The 17569-nt window shown below is 40.6% G+C and overlaps 1 protein-coding gene across 8 annotated transcripts in view; it reads left to right on the top strand.

Moving 5' to 3' along the window:
* The window catches only part of LOC132323610 (sodium channel protein type 5 subunit alpha-like), a 214937-nt gene that overhangs the window by 60162 nt on the left and 137206 nt on the right, over window positions 1–17569 (top strand). For all 8 annotated transcript variants that reach the window (XM_059839042.1, XM_059839034.1, XM_059839059.1 and 5 more), the window contains one exon: window positions 4248–4478. In XM_059839042.1, coding sequence (XP_059695025.1) covers window positions 4248–4478 — 231 coding nt within the window. The remainder of the gene's footprint in view (window positions 1–4247; window positions 4479–17569) is intronic.

The raw sequence follows: 17569 nt of genomic DNA on the forward strand, positions 1-17569 counted from the left end.
GGGTAAATCACTTAACTCACGAAGTAACTATCCCAGAGGTGAGAAACATATGGCATATTTGTGTTTTCCTTGGAGACTGGCCTGTCAGTCACTTTTCCACGCTAAGTTAGCCTGCAGGAATGCTGACACCAATTCAAGTTTGCCAACACGTTGTTAAACTCTTTGCTGCCCCATGTCTCAGTAAGTAATGACAAAATACACTCATCAAAGGTGAGCCCTTCTCTCCCTACACACCTGTGATTCATGCAGACATTTACAGGACACAGGTGTATCCTCAGGGAAAGGAATGGGCTTGGTGAGGACAATCCTGCTGCAAGTCACATTCTTTTTTTTCCCTTTTTTTTCCCTTTTTTGGTGTTTTTTAATTTTTCCTCTCCTTCCCGCTTGTTTCCAGACTGTGCATGAACGTGTCTGATGTTCTGTAGGTGATTGCCAACATCTGGTATGGATGTCATACTGAATTATGCTAATACTTCCTCACATCTCACATAGGGAATGGATGGTGTTTTGGGATCTTGCCATTTCTCATTGTTTGGTGTTGCTTGCATTTTCTATGGTTTCTGATTTGCATTTGGAAAATGATTATTTGATTAACCTCTGAATGTGATAATTTCTACCTGCCTTAACAGGAACATTTTGGGCCAAATTCTTCTTGCTCTCTGCAGATGTCAGGCTGCCTGCACAGCCCTCATTCCACTGATTTTTCATCTCGTGGTTTTTTTCATGTCATGCAAGCAGGATTTGGCCCAGAGGTGTGGAAAGAAGTCAGTGATTCAGAAAAAGCCTGCTATTGATTTACTCCACAGGGAGTAATCTATAGACCCATTGTTATTAACAGCTGTAGATATTACTCAGCTTTGGATCGGGTCCTCAGGTTTTTTCCTGCATGCTGCCTGGTTTGATGTTTGACTTGCAAGAATTAAGTAAATGCCTTTAATGCCCCATAAATAATACCTTCTATTAAGCTATGTTGCAGTGCTCTCATTGGCACTATTTCAAAGAAGGATTATTTCTCCAGAAGATTTAACCGTGCTCTAAATTTGAATACATCTAGCATTGCTTTTACAAAACATGGAATTGATTCAGAGAGATGCAGAGCACCTGCAAGAAGTCCTGAGTGTCCTTAATTCCCCTCAGCCCTTCTCTTTTAGGGGCACAGATAGTTTAAATGAGCAATGAATTAAATATTTTCCTTAGCCTTGGTACTTAGTTGTGTCAACCACCTTGGTGGATGCTACTTAATTTTCTGAGAAAATTTTGGTTTTAAAGGGTGAGAAAAAACAGTTCAGCTGTAAGTACAGCACTCTGGTGTTTTTCTGGAAAGTTTAAACAAAGGTCCAGGAGGCAAAGTGCAAGTTATTTTTAAATGGTCTTTAATTACAGAAATTGTATTACTAAAGAATCATCTTCTTAAATTGTTCAGATTCTTGTAAGCTATGAAAACAAACAAAAAAATTAAAAAGGAAGTAAAGTAAAAAACCTTCTCATAAAGAAATTTTTTGATACCTGCAAGGAATGAACTTGTAAAACAAAGACTATAGAATTGCTATTCTATTTACAACTCCAGTAAGTAATCTGGGAAAAGCATGTTTCATGAAATGACCTTGAAATTGGCAATACTTAGGCCTGATTTTGAAAACAGAGTGTCTTTATTGGTGACTAGAATTTTGTAAGGTTTTTTGTCTAATATTATCCCAATTCATATTAGGACTCCCATTGTCCTTGCCCATATGAGTAAGATTAATTAGTGCACTTAGATGGTTCAAATACAGACTCCAAGTTTGTATTTGTATTACAAACAAATAAATGTTCTGCAGGGATTTCACAGGGAGTATGGCAGTAAAAGAGTTTGTAGTATTTTTTTCCGTAAGACTCAGTTTGCATTTGGATTTGCCAAGTTTAACCAACTTCAGTGAAGCAACATCTGTGCATTCAAAGGACAACCTATTTTCAGTGATAAGAATCACTGAAAATATTTCAGAATATTAGATTTAAAAAATTTAGAATTCTAGTTTATTTGCAATTTTTTTCCTTGTCTCACTACTTGTGTAAGACCTGGCTGTCTTAAAGGTCTTATAATGCTGACACCCCAGAAGTCCTTTCAGAATTGGGCTACATCTAAAATTCCTTCCTGTTCAGGTAAAAAATTTACTCAAGGCTAGATTAGCAGAAGAGGTTTCATTTTATTTTGACATGAAAACAGGCAGCCAAGCCTACAGATTGGTTCAAAAATTCAAAGTCAGCCTTTTTCTAAGTATCTGAGTAGAATTGACCTCGTTTGTAAAACCTTTTTCTGGTGAGGAGGAGAGGTAGCACGAAAATCCAGGTTTTGCCTAAGGTTTGCCCTGCAACAATTTATGTTTTATTTTTGAGCAGAGCAGGGAGCTGTCTAACCCTCTTTACCATGCCACTAACTAATTTTGGAGAGGCAAACAAAGAATTTAGTGGGGAGAGCAGCAACTGACACAACCAGAGCACACAGCCTCAAGCTGCACCAAGGGAAGTTTAGCTTGGATATTAGGAAAAGGTTTTTCACAGAAAGGGTGATAAAGTTCTGGAATGGCTGTCTGGGGAGGTGGTGGAGTCCCCATCCCTGGGTGTGTTTAACAAAGCCTGGATGTGGCACTGGGTGCCAGGGTTGAGTTGAGCTGCTGGGGCTGGGTTGGACTCGATGATGTTGGAGGCCTCTTCCAACCTGGTCATTCTAGGAATTCTGTGAGCTCCCCACACCTGGTGGATCAGTGCCATTTTCAGTTAAATGGGCCATTTTACAGATGTTAATTCACAGATTAGCAATATCCCATGCAGGAGTGGAGTATTTTAGGCAGCTGGATGCAGGGACTGCTGCACCTGTTGGCCATTCCAGCAGCTCATCCTCGTCTGAGAAACCCTGGTTTCCCCTCACTCTAACCAGAGGTTTTTAAGCAAAGCCAAAAGCTAATTTTGCTTTCCTAAGAGTCCTGAAGTATATTTTCACATTATTTCCAATTATGCAGCACTAGCTCAGCCTTTGTGGCTGCCAAACTCTTGGGGTGGAATTCCAAGGAACTCGGAATTGAGATTTAATGTGTGTGTTCATATTCAGTGAGCAAATCAATGTGCTTCTGAATATTGCCCAGGAGAATTCCTCCTGTTTCCTCTTTGCATTTTCTTTTTTTACTATTTAAATCAATTTCTCTTATTGCTGCCACACTGGTGACACAGATTATCAGAAGCATTTATTACTGCTTGCCAGTATTAATTAAATATAAATAGGAAAGAAATGATAAAATTGCCACCAATGTGCAGCTGATATTAGTGTCCAGCTGCAGCACACCAGTTTACAAGAGAAGGGTCTTTTTTAAAATAGGAATGGGGTTTTCTGTTGTAGTCATGTAATATTCAATCAGCTCAAACAGTGCTTATCTCCAGGAACACTTCAAAAGCAATAACTATCACTTGAGAAAACTGTATAATGATTTTTATCTGAATATTTATGGAAGAATAAAGTGAAGCTAGTGTTAAAGGGTGAAATATTAAAAGAGAAGCTAATTTGTGTGACCCAAGCCTTTGGTGTTATGCAATGGGATTATTTATCTACTTTGGCAGCATACTATAAAATGATTAGCTATGCCCAGGTAGTGTTGGAGCCTCAGGTTGTTTTACTCAAATAATTTCCACTGCATTTATTTGATTGCCTGTATTTGGTTTTTTTCCTAATCCCAAATTCTTGTTGTCTTAAGCAAATGAATTGAAGGCAGAGGAATTATTCATATGAGGACAGCATGTTGGATTTGGCACTAAAATATGCAAAATAATCAGGGAATAAACAGCATTTCCATACCTCTTCATCTGTTTATGTGAGGGATAAAGTTATCAGAATCACCTGAAACATTTAAAAGCAATTCATGTTCTCAATATTCAATGGGATTTAGGCTTTACCACCTTCACTGCAGCTCCATGAAAATATAAAACATTCCATATTTTCTTTATCCATGGACAGTTTCACATCTCACTGTCCCTCCATCCACTTCTTCCCCTCCATTTTTAAACCAGTGTTGGTGCAGTTCCAGGACTTTTGTCCAAAAGCAGGCCAAACTACACTTTCATAGTGATCCCTTGTCTCTCGTTTCTGATGTCCAGTTGCAAACACATACTCAAAGCCCTTCAGATTTCCCTTTCCATGGAGTTTTTCATCATGAAAAGCAGCTGTCTGCAGACACATTTCAGTCTCTCAGTCTATAAACTCTTGGCTTTTATCTCCCTAGGACTGAAGACCATTGTAGGGGCACTTATCCAGTCTGTTAAGAAACTTGCAGATGTGATGATCCTGACCGTTTTCTGCTTGAGTGTCTTTGCCCTCATAGGCCTCCAGCTCTTCATGGGCAACCTGAGACACAAATGTGTCAGGAATTACACCATGTTTAACTTCACCAATGGCTCCCTCTACTTGGATGGTAGGACGTGGAACAACTCAGAGGAATTTCTTAGTGATCCAGGTGAGCTCCTCTTTGCCTTGTAACTGGTTTCTGATCATTTGAGATTTGGGGATTTTTATTTGTTTGTTCTGGGTTGGTCTTTTATGTTGGGATTTTTTGGGGTTTTTTTTTGTTTGTTTGTTTAGTGTTTTTTTAAAAATTAAATTGTATTGATGAAGATCTGTACCTGAATCAGCAAGATGTGACTACTGGCTCATCATGATGCCAATGTGGTTTTGAAAGACCTAGGTTCCTTTCTCTGAATCTCTATGGTGCCTTCACAGTCCACGCTCAAAATACTTCTGCTGCTTTCCTATGAAGTCCTAGATGCCTCACTGATGATTTTCACAGTTTTAAGGGGTCGTATATTATTAAAGTTGTCTTTTCTGGAATTGAGCAATCACATGAAAATTTCAGCTCTCTGTGTGTGGGTCTGGTTTGCATGTTGTTTCTCTGAAGACAATGCATAGCTCTTGCATTTTCTAGAAAAACTTCAACATTTGAGTTAATGGCCTAAAAAAAATTCAAAAGGTAAAGCAAAGAAATTCAATCTTTATTACGCTGAAAAATCCCCAGAAAGTTTTTTTAAGGAAATCTTTTGCTGTTTGAGCCTAACTTATTTGGGTCGGGCCATCCTGTACAAACCCACGATCTTTTGTATTTTATTTATTTTAAGGAGAAAAATGAACCATGTAATCAACCCATGAACTGGAGTTTTGGTTGAGAGGCAGTGCCATTCTGTGATGGGGTTGTTCTGCTCTGACTCTGTGGACCCTGCAGTCCTACATCTCCAGCCACCTGCACTATAAAAACCCCAAATCTGACTCGTGGGAGTTGCCTGGCTTGACCCAGGGCTCTGTTGAGCCAGGGATTTGTCCAAGGGCAGTCCCTCCATTCCCCACTGGTGACTTCTGGCCTTTCTGATCAGTTCCTCTAACTGTGATCTGAGAACCCTGGAAGCAGTGGTGTTAAGAAGGTTTCCTGTGGAAACCCAGGGCACCAGGAATGTTTCTCTGTCTGCCCTGGAGTGCCCTGACCCCCAGGGGAGCACTGACTTTGACCCTCATTCATGGAGAAAGTTTCCCAGACTTCAAGATAGACTGGAATCCACAAAAGTGTGAAATAGATTATAGAGAGCAGTGTAGGTGTGTCACTGGGTGAGAAATTGAGGGTTTGGGATTTTTAGGATGTTGTGGATGGAAGCAAGATGGAGGGCACAGGGTGTCATCCTGGGCTTCTTCCTCGTGCTTCTTCTTCCTTCTTCTTGGGTTTGGGTGGCATTTTGTAATTGGGCAGAAAAGTCCACAAAGTGGGCCCTTTGGGATCAGTTATTGGGTTAAAAGGGAAATAATCCAGGTGTCAGTTCTTCATTGGATAGTTTAGCTTTGAAAGACCTTGGAACAAGAGATTGTTGGCCATTCTTGCAGTGCTTTTCCAGTGTGCTGAGCCTGGTGTGGACAGCGTGCAAAACTCTAAAAAGGGTAACAATAAACAAAAACGTGAAAACCAAAAAAACCCCAGTGCATCTCTCTTTCCTGACACAAGGCCACTCCAGGAGGGTCTCCCCCAACAGGGGAGCCCCCTTGGAGGGCCCAGCCAGAGTCCCAGAAGTCGGGGAATCAGCGACAGTACCCCAACAGTTTCCTTCAAGGAGCAGCAAGCTCACCATAGGTGTCTTTAGGGCATGGTGTGTTGGATGCAGCGTTAAGGAAGGACAGGTCACAAAGTTCTGCCTGAGTCAAGGTTGTTTTTGGAACTGGCCCTGACCACCAGTGTATGTGTCCTCTTCATGCCCCTGTATCAGAGCCCCTTATCAGCTGAAAGGGGAAAGAGCTCTTGGAATTCTGCTGGGTGGTGTGGAACCTGCTGAAGTGTTATCCCATCCCTGCTTCCAGTGAGGAACTAGTAAAGGTATTTGTGCACCTGTGCTGGATTAAGGCACTTCAGGGCTCCTCTACCCAGAGAGGACTGAGACCTGTGTGAGGAGCTGCTTTCCCTCTCTCACAGAGGCATTGAGGGACAAAACAGTGATGGCTGGAAGCATAGCCCTGCAAGAAAGGAGAAAGGAAGAAATGGGGCCATGAAGATAGTCTGGGTCTCTGGAAATGGAAATAGGGTAAATGTGATACAGGAAAGTCTGTTAAAATACAGATAATGTCAGGGCCAGCTGCAGCATTGCTTTAAATGTGAGGAATTGTTCAGCTGCTCCAGCATACCATGAGCAAGTTTATTTATGTAGTCCTGATATGGGGAGGAGGGCAGACACTCCCAGAAATCCATATAGGAAATCCTGCAATAGTTAATAGGGTCATGAAAATATACTTGCTATCACTAGAGGAGATTTGCCTATTACAAAGATAACCAACTTGGTGAGATAATGGATTAAAGTGAATTAAATTTTGACCACGTTGTATTACTAGGAAGTAATAATAATAATAATATTAATTAGTATTTCCATAATATCTGAAAATAAAGACATGGTGCATTATGACAAACAGTTGCCACTTACTTTGGATAGACAGAAATTACTAAAATTGTGAAAGTGTTGAGGCAATGCAGCAGGCCCCTGAAGACCAAGAAGAATTTATAAGAAAAAATAGTGACCTCTGAATAAGAACAACAAAGCCTTCCTCAAAATGGTCCAGAAGGAGGCTTAGCTATTAGGCAAGAGAGAACAATATTAAGTAGGATTTTCATTTAACATCCCTTATTGCACTAAAGTGATTCAGAAATGGAAGGACTGGCTCATTTTGTGACTAGATGGGATAGTGCTTTGTATTTCATTTTGCATAAGTATTATGGTGAAATGAAGTGACCGTTTAAGGGAGAGGCACTGACCACAATTTAATAACATTCCGAATTTCAAGTACTGCAGGGAATTAAGCAATACATACAGTTAGATTAAAGTGTAGGCAGACCAAATTAGATAAAAAGAGGAATATATTAAGGAACAGAATCATGTCAGTGTTTGTTCTGAAGAAGAACTAGAGAAGAAAATTGGCCAGCGTGTTGAGATAGGAGAGTTCACTCAAAGGGAGCACAGAAAATTACAAGAGCTCTTTGGAGATTTCAAAACCAATGTGGCTGAGTCATTTAGTTTGGAGCAGGGATACTGATCTAAAAAACCCAGAAAACAGAAACCTGAAGTACTGTCAGACATCCATAAAAATACTTTATTGAAAAAGGGGGATGTAAAGATATAAAGGAGTCCAAACCACTGAAAATTAAATTGGAGAAATTCTTAATTCTGTTCATCAGGACACCAAAATAGAGAATTAAAATGGGGTGATGTGACAGTTCTGCTCTTCTTGAAGAGCAACAATTTGCTTTAGATTCTTTAAGAGCATGTTAATATTTTAAAGGGCATCAGGGAACCTCTGAAATGGCATCAGCCTCCTCCTGTGCCTTATAACCCTTTTTTGCATGAATGAAAAAACAGAAATCAGTAAAACCCCTTAAAAGAGTAGTAGAGGGAAAAATTGTTTGGTGCTGCTGAGGAAATAATTGAGATTTAGTCATGAGGTATGAAGGAAGATAAAAACTTGGTTTTCAGTCTTTCAAAGCCCTTTTTAGTTTGAGATAATTGTGTGCTGTGGGCACTTGCTACAGGGTACATTTTGGTTGTGTCTCTGGGATGGCCCAGGATAGCTCCAGGTCTGCTTTTTTATTCAAAACTTACTTCATATCTGGACAAAGTTCTGTAATCTTTCCTTATCTGCTTTCAACCTCCAGGCAGGAAATTTTTTTTCTCATCTGTCTTCTAGATTCTCTCATTTTGGTTTTATATATGGGGAAAAAAGTCAGTTTATAACTTTGTCTCATCACTGGCTTAACCACAGTTAAGTGGTAGCTCTTGATTTTTGGTTTATCCCTGAGGAAATAACCACCACAACCCCAGATTTCTGGAACTCCTTCCCTTAACTCCATACTCAAGACCCATGGGTACTTTCCTGTTCTACCAGTGTGTTCAAGAAAAGTCTTTTTTCTATAAATCTTGTCAATCCTGCATTGCAAGGTTGCTAATGTTTTTGAGAATTTGAGTTTTCCCCTCCATCTGCCATGAGATGATCACACACTAAATCCCATAAGGAATTCCTGCCTGTCCACTCAACATTTTGTTTGTTCTTGCCATGATTTCAGTGGCTTCTGCATCTGGAGTTAACTTGGGAAGAAAGAGGCAAAATTTTAAGCATGGAGATCCAGTGGGAAAATTCAAACTGGCTCTTATTTAGGTTCAGTAAACACTAGAAAACAAAGTCCTAGGATATAAAAGTGTGAGCAAATATTCCTGATTAGACTATCAAGAAGGGAAGTGTCCAGGCATTGTCATTAAAAGCTTAGCTCTGGTGGAAGAAACTTCTGCTGAGTTACCATGGGTGCTTCTGGTGTCTCAGCCTAATTTCTGGGCACAGCAGTCATGGTAAGATGAGACAAATTTTTAGTCTTTCCTCAAATTACAGTGGAGATTCAAGTCTAAAATCTGTCTTTTGCTGGGCACCTCTCTTTGGGATGAACAAGAAAACTTTTATATTCTTTCTACCCATTTAAATGGCTCAAAATTTAAACAGGAACTTCTAAGAGGAAGGCTTATCAGAAAAATTATTCCATACTGACTTTGTCTCCAATGAATAATGCTTACAACCGCAAACCTAGAGAGGGGGGAAAATGAGGATTAAGGGAGAAGTAGCTCATCAGGTCTCCCAGTTCCCTCTGTGCAACTGCTCTTTGAATGAATGGGATGAGAGACAGCTGAGCATCAGATAAAATCAGGCTAAAAAATTCTTCATGTCAAGTGCCACTGGTAAAATTACAATCATTCATCTGGGAAAATGGTGACTACTGATAGGTAATTATTTTCCTACCTGCAGTTCTAGATTTGGTAAGAGATTGTGATCAATAAGTCCAAGGAGGATTATTTTTAGATATTAAAAATAACAAACCTGGAAGACTAGAGTTTTAGATGCAGCAGTGATTGTACATATAAAAAAGAAATAAAGGGGAAAAAAAGGTTTGAAAATAATGATAGTTTGCATCCACAGCATTATGAAAATTATGAGATCAATATATCAATGTCAAAGTCATTGTGCTGTTGGTTATCATTAGGAGAGTTAATAGTTTAGGAGTACCAGCTGACCAAAAAATTATAAGCCTAATTTCAATACTTGTAAAGATTTCTAGGAAAGCAGCTCCAAATAACAGTCTGGAAAACCTATCTTGGGTTGTGATGTTTAAATTAAAGATGTTTTTGATGAAGTGAAGCTTCATGAATGTGTGAGTTAGAAAGGATTAAAAGCTATAGGATGTCAGATGTGTCACTGGCTTAGCAAAGTACCAATGGACTGGGTGTAGTTGGTCCATGTAGCTGGTGATTTTAGAATCTTTAATGTCATTTATGGATTCCATTATGAAAATGGATTATTGACTAGTCAGTAAGTAGAAATCTGAGTCCTTTTGTTGAGCAGGGTTTAATGTAAAGGCTGAAAGCATAAGAAAAAAAGCTTTAGAGAAGAACCTTAAAACTATAATTAAATTATATAAAATCATTTATGGAATGATAGTCTTAAACCCCAGGACTTTTTTTTTTCCTTTAGACTAATTACCTCGTTTAAGACACTCTGAAAGGGTCCTGTTTTCAAATTGTCCTCTATATGTTTTCCCCTAAAAATCAGAATCTTTTGAGGTAAAAAAGAGCAACCCTGTAATTTCCGTTAGATAGTCTTGTCCAAGCAATTGACATTAAGAAAAATTAACAAGTAAAATAAATGAATGTTCAAGCTTTATGAGCCTTTAAATGGGAGGAATCAGCTACTATTTTTATGGCTTAAAACAGGCATTTCAGGGTTCCTTTTTTCTTCTAGAGTAGTTTCTGGCATTCATTTCATGGCAGTGATTTTTCTCTGCTGGAGTCAAATTGTGTGGTTAACAGTGATCTGGGGGAAAAAACAAAACATCTTCTAAAAGGAAAAATCCAGATCAAGATTAATACAATATTTTTTGTCACCTCCAGTTAGACCCAGGAGACTTAGGGTTGCTTCAGGTTCTATATTTAGAAAGATGTGCAGAGTATGTGAAGTTTTGGGGATATCCATCCAAATCATGGTATTGGGCACTTGAGAAGGGATCAAAGGCTTGTGTGGAAGAGATGCTGAGGCATAGAAGTGTGAATATATAGAAATGTACATCTGCATGTAGATGAGACTGTGGGAATATTTTCTAAGCTCTGTGCCCAATTGTTATCTCTGCCTGATGGAATCATTTGTTTCCAGAACCACTGAAATGGAGCTCTATGAACAGATACTCTGAATCTGTATGGGAACTGTAGAGAAAAGAATTTTGTCCAAGTCAGATAATAAATATGGCCAGTTTGGGGAGAGCTGAAGTGTCTGAGGTGTTGTCTGAGGTGGTAATAGAAGACAGTGAGTGTTTGATGAATAATTGTGGGGGTGGGAGGAAAGAGAGAAGCAATAAATCAAGTTGGGACTGGAATAAGTGTTTTTTATCTATGATTGTGAATGAACCAGTGATTAAAACAAGGAACCTCTCTGGGCTTTCAGATGGTGCTTGTCAGCATGGAATCTATTGACATGACTCTAACTGTAAATATTGTGGCTTTGTTCAAGTACTGTGGGTCTTTTGATAAATAGCTTCATCAATGCTCAAAACTTAAGGCTCTGAAGTGTTATTAACATGGGTGCTGTACCTGTGCACTTTAATTTTTTAAGCTAAATACAAAAAGAAAACTCCAAAAGAAGTGCAAGGATCAGAAAAAACATAGGAATTGATAATGCTGAATCCAATACAGTCTTTTCCTGACCATCCAATAAGATAATTGTTTTCAGCCTTGTGGTGAAAGATGATGTTCTTATATTGTAAATATTTGAAATATTTTGTGAAACAGGAGGATTTCTATCTCAGTTCCACCTTTTGTTCTCATTACTGCTAGTAGAAAGGAGAGATCTACTTGAGGAAAGATCTGCCATGGAAAATTCAAACTAAACACTTTCAGTTTTCCTGCACCTTCAAATTGTTCATAAACTACAGAGTTAAAACACCACCTGGCTTGAACAGTGATGTGCATTTAAAAGGACTTTCTATGTGCTCATTAAGGTCTGTCCATGGACTGCTCCGTGCTCCAGGTTCAGCAATAAAGTGCATTACAAAGGCAAGAGGCATCTTCTGCTTTTACCTCTGAGCACACAGCCCAGGTGCACCCTGAGCAGAGAATAACTTGCATTGCTGCTTGTTCTTATTGCACTGGTTTTATGGAATAAGTAAAAATATATTTTCTCCTGATAATTTCCATCAATGCTGAACTCCCCTGAGTGTGGTAGAGATAAAATATGGGAATTCCCAGGCTCAGTCTGGCCTTGGCATACCTAGAGCAGCATCTCTCTGTGCCACTGAACAATCCCATTTGCTCCAGCAAATGATTAGTAGAGCTCAAAGTATAGATATTTTTCTCATTTTCTACTAACAATAACTGTTGTAACTCAGGATATCCTTATCTACACAGGCAACAAATCTTTCTTTGAATGTTTTGTCCACAGGGGCAGCCTGCAGCAGCAACTTCAGCAGTTCAAATGGGAAATATAGTGAAAAATATTTCCTTTATCATTACTTTTGAAAATTCTTCTTTTCTTTTCCCCTTTCCATTTTCTTAAGGCAAAAAACATTGTTATCATGTTCTTGTCACTAGGAGCACACAAAGCTCCCTGTTCTCTTTTTCCACAATACATGCTATTTTTTTACTGTGATAGTCACCTTTTTTCCTAGGATAAAAGATGCCCATTTTTTTCAATTGCTGCTCTTCCTAAATTTTCCCCGTCATTCTCATTACTTCTGAATACTTTCCAGCCTGGCAGGTATCCTACTGAAAGCATTGAAACTGGTCTTTCTTAAGATCATCAAGACCAACCATTACCCCAGCACTGCCAAGTCCACCAATAAACCCTGTCCCCAAGTGTCACATCCACACATCCTTTAAACACCTGCAGGGGTGGTGACTCCACCACCTCCCTGGGCAGCCTATTCCAATGCCTAATAACCCTTCCCATGAGGAAATATTTCATAATATCCAATCCAAACCTCCTCATGTTCAACCTGAGGACATTTCTCCCAGTCCTGTCATCACTTGTTCCCTGGGAGAAGACTGACCCTGACCTGGTTGCACCCTCCTGTCAGGGAGCTGTAGAGAGTGAGAAGCCTTTCCTGTCCTCCAGGAGATCAAAATTCCCACCCAGCTTGGTGTCATCTGCAAATTGGCTGAGGCTGTACTTGATCCCCTTGTCCATATTGCTCCATCCTTGCCCTCCTGTATATCAATATTACACTTTCCTCTGATCACAGCTTCATATTACATAAAAATGTTGACTAAGAAACCCTACCAAAAAAAGAACCCATCTCTCTTATCTGAACTTTTACAGGAAATTTAAGGGCTGACAAGGTTATGAATAGGTGAGATTTTCTCGTCCTATGCTTTACTTCACTTTCTGACAACTTAATGTTCCATTTTGCATTTCTCCACTGCTTTTTTCTTGGTGGAGTAGGTGTCTCTAGTGCTCCTCTTTCAGTCCATGCCTCAGACTTTATTTACCTGGAAAATACTGTGTACAGGAGATGTTGTTACCTCTCTGCTCACCTTCTCTTTCCCTTGTTCTTATGAATGTAACAAAGAAGTGCAGGTGCAGCCCTCTGTAAGCCCACAGAGATCCTGCACACTGACTTTTCATCTTAGCCTATGTTTTCTGTCTCCCAGCCATTTTTTGATCCAATTTATTTGTTTTCTTTATCACAATAAGTGCAGAAGTTGGGGTTTTTTTTCTATTTTTCCATCATCTGCCTGTAATCACAAATGCATTTGACCTTTGTAGCAGCTTTTGATTTTAATTCTTTTGTGTGAAACATATGAAAGTAATTCCACAAAACCTCTACAAAACTTCCAGAGAGCACACTTCAGCACTTTGCTGCCTATTCATGTGGAGCATATGTCTAAACAAGTGGTACTAAGTATGCTTTTAGTTACTATGCACCCTACAGCCCTAAGAATGGGGGTCTGAGTGACTGGTGAGGCACAGAGGCATAGAAGGAGATTATCTGAAGATGTTTAAAAGCCAGCATGTGTGTTTATTGCTAGTCATTGTCTCCTGTCTTGTCTTCCTGGGGATGTTCCTGGGCTTGGCAAGATCCCCAAGCCAATTTGAGAGCATCTAAATTCTCTGCTCTCCTCTAGTGCACACCTCCATAAGCTCCTGATGTGCTTTTCCTCCTCTCCTGATGTGCTTTTGTTCCCTCAGACCATGTGAGCAGCACAAACCAGGTACTGTGGATCTCTGAGCATTTCAGAGCCTCTTCCTAGTGCACGGGAGCCATCTAGCTCAAGAGGGCTTGATTGATATTTTTAGTGGCTTTTTCACAAAGGGGGAAAAAGCTGTACTGTCAAAATTGGAGACATTTTCTGTGCTGTGGCGACTGCTGAGCCTGGCAGGGAAATTGTTTCTCTGACTTGTCTGGAGAATGGGGGGAAGCACTAACAGGAGCCTACCAGAGAGACTCTTGCACCATCTGATTGTATGATTTTCTACAACCTCCTCTCAGTCCCTCCACAGCTCCTGCAGGACAACTCATGCCCAAAATTCCAGGCTGTGTTTACCACAAAGTCATGCAGTTGCCAATGCTGTACATAAAGTTGTCTCGTTGATCTTTGCTCCCTCTACCCACTCAACCATCTTGGCTGTGACTCCTCCTATTCCTTTCTGAACTAAAGTTTCAAAAAGGAAACTTCCTTCACAAAGGAAATGTCCTTCCATCTGGTTACAGAGTATGGAGGCATCAGAGAGCTGGGTTAGAAGAGATTTCCCAGGAAAAAAGGATGGGAAGCAAAGAGAAGAGAGCACCCAAGAGCCTCTGAAACTCAGCAGAAGGGTCAGCAGCACCAAATGCCGGGGGACAGCAAAGGAGAGCCAGATCTCCTGTCAGGGGCTGAGCAACAGGAGAGCAACTGATTATTATAATTATTTACAACCCCTTTCAGCCGGGAAGGACTAACCGGCAGTTCCATTTTTTCCCCAAGCATTCTCCCCTAATAACACCCTTAATACAGCCTGTTCCATGGCTTTTGTGAGGCATGTTTTTCATCTTCAAACTCAATTTCATTTATTAGAGGCTTCGCCGTGTGTGACACAGTGTGCACACAGCAAGTGCAGCCAGGATTCGTTTTAATTATCGCGAATTACCGGGAGGCAGAGCGCGTTTGCGCCGGTGGGCGAAAGGGCGAGGAGGGGGTGTTGTCTATTTCCTCTCCATGCCACATATCACAGCTGTAAGGAGATGGAGCTTTCTGAACTGCATTTTAAATTTGGAATGGGCATGTTGGGGTTGCTGGCAGTGCTCTGTTCCAGCCCCAGCGCTGGGAGAAAGTCTCCAACCAGCGAGTGCCCGTGTGGCTGCAATAAATAGTCTGAGATAACAAACACCTCTCCGAAGTTTTTGTTAGAAAGTCAGCCAGAGGACTCTTCTCTGGGCAGTGACTAATGATATTTGAATGTTGCTCTTTATGCAAGTGTGATAATATATAGGGTTGTTGTGGTGGTTTTATTTTTAATTGGAATTAATTTGTTGTAAGATGAGTCAAAATAACGTTTCGGGAACTAGAAGCAGAACATATATTTTCTAAGCTGACTCCAAACCTTTTTCATTTTTCTGAATGAGAAGAATTTCCTTTCCTTCACACAGAAATGAGGAAGGTTTCTACCCTGCATTCTACCCTGCAGTCTGTGTACCCTGCTGGCTTTCTGCTCAGTTGTGTGATAAAGGTGTGGAAAGCACAAGCTGGAGCATATATTTAATTAGAATTTTTTTTTTGAGGAAGTTTTCTTTTTCTTTTTTTTTTTTTTTCCCTCCTGTTAATTTGACAAGTGGAGACACTGAGAATGTTTTTCTGTTAGAACCACCTGGTCTGGGAGGAAGCAATGCAGAAACATGGAAGATACTGAGAAATCAGAAAAACTGTAGAATGAAACAGACAAAATGATGAGGAACTAACTTTGGGAGGAAGATATTGCACGAATAGTCATGGAAAAGTGGGGTTTACCCACTTGCAAATAGTGACTTTAAAATTATGGCCATTGTTATTTGCTTTGAGAAGTGTAGGAGGCAGAATAAGGGCTTGAAGAGGACCTTGTTATTCAGATCATTTTTACTTCCTTCAATATAACCAGGTAGGTACCTTACTCTGGAAATTCCTGTAGAAAAATTACTAAAAAGCAGCATGTACCCCATGACTGTGACACCAACAGTTTAGTAAAGCTGGTAAAAAAAAAAAGAAATTACCATTACCTTTGGAAAGAATGGTACATTGCATAAAGTTTATGTACACACACAGAGGTGTTTCAAATATAATGGTTTTGGCTTAATTTCACTTCAAAAATTAAGAAAAAAACCAAAAAGAAAGCACCTAAAATAGAGGTCTTCAGTTTTATTTTCCATATTTGTTTTCCTATTTTTTTCCCCACACACAAGCTGATATTTTTCAGTGAAAAACAAACAAAAAATTAATTGCCATCTTCAAGGCAATGAAAAATCATTGTGTTTTCATGTGGCGTTGCTCAGTTTGAGCAGTTTTCAGAGAGAAAATCCTGCTCTGCATGAAAAAGGAGTTCCTACTTCTCTGCCCAGGTTAGAGTTAACTGAAGGGAAGCTGAGGCCATGGGTTAATGTGGTACCAAGGGTGTTCATTCTTTAAAGCAAGAGTGATGCCTGTTTGCTTCTTGCAGCCCTCTGATTGCCCAGCAGGCTTGATTGAAACCCAAACCAACGGGCTTTGAAGCAAAGATTGATTGTTGTGCACATTTTTGATAATACAGCAATTGGTCTCCTTGGGTGTAGAGCTCTAATCCCCCTTTCATTTATCAGTGGGGAATCGGGAGCTCGCCTCTTCCTCAGCCCGAGGTTTGGCACAGGGGCTGTGGCACTCCCTGCACAGACCCCATGGTGAAGGTGTGCCCTCCCAGCAGCACCTACTCACCAGTGCCTGCATCCCATGGGGCTCTTTGGCACTGCCTTGCTGCTTGGTTTAGAAATGTAAATGCTTAAGTCAACAGCAGAAATGTATCGCAGAAAATACAACAGCATTTTGTGTTTTCGAGGTTTCAGATTTCTTGTTTGCACACAGAGAATCCTTGTCCTCCTTAATCCTGTGCTCAGACTGTTCTTATCTTCTGATTTGGCTGACCAGGAGGTTTTGTTTTGCTTTTCAACCAACACTGTGCTCCAGGATTTCAATCAAACGTGGAAACATAGAATGGTTTGTGTTGGATAGGACCTTGATGACCATCCAGCTCAGAGAGAAAATGGTCTGGTGTGTTTGTGTCACTGACTCTGTGTGTCCCAAATAAGATGCCACCTGTCCTGAGAAAAGCACAAGTCCTTGCCCAGCTGAACTGGAGGGTGAAAGGTGGTGCAGATGTGACATCTTTCCCTGTTTTGTGGTGGTTGATCACCAGTCCTCAACCATACCCAGTCCCGAGTGTTGCTGCCACACAAGGTGTTTCTGTAGAAAGCCCACGTGACCAGACCAAGTGGAAAAGCATCCAGTCTGAGCAGGATCTGTGCTCTGATAACTTGTGAACACCATCACGTGCCCCTGTAACCACAAGCTCCTGGGCTGTAATTCCCTCTTGGCATGCAGCAGAGCAGGGCTTTTCCACAGCTCACAGCTTACTGAGAAAGCCACAGCACATCTGTTCAGTGCTTGAGCCACTGAGCATTCTCTGAATAGCCTGCCTGGATAAGCTGTCACTCTTGATTTTTAAAACATTTCACAGCAGAGGGTTAGCCTGGAATGGGGAACCTCTTGTGAGCAGCATCTGCAGAGGCCCCTCTGCTCACTAAGCTTTACCAGGCAAGGCTGCCACCATCATCTCTTGGCCAAGAGGGATCATGTCCTCTCTGCTGCAGCAAAGCACACCAGATTATTTACCCCTCCTCAGTGAGCTGTGCACCTCTGTTTTGCATTTTTTATATTTCTAGAGCAATGCTTTTCTCTGTTCTTCCCTGCCACCAGCCAGGTTTTAGAAATGCTCCTTGGAACACCTGTTCTTCACGTTCCCTCCGGA

This window comes from Haemorhous mexicanus, chromosome 1 (genome assembly GCF_027477595.1).
Source record: "Haemorhous mexicanus isolate bHaeMex1 chromosome 1, bHaeMex1.pri, whole genome shotgun sequence".
Lineage (NCBI taxonomy): Eukaryota > Metazoa > Chordata > Aves > Passeriformes > Fringillidae > Haemorhous > Haemorhous mexicanus.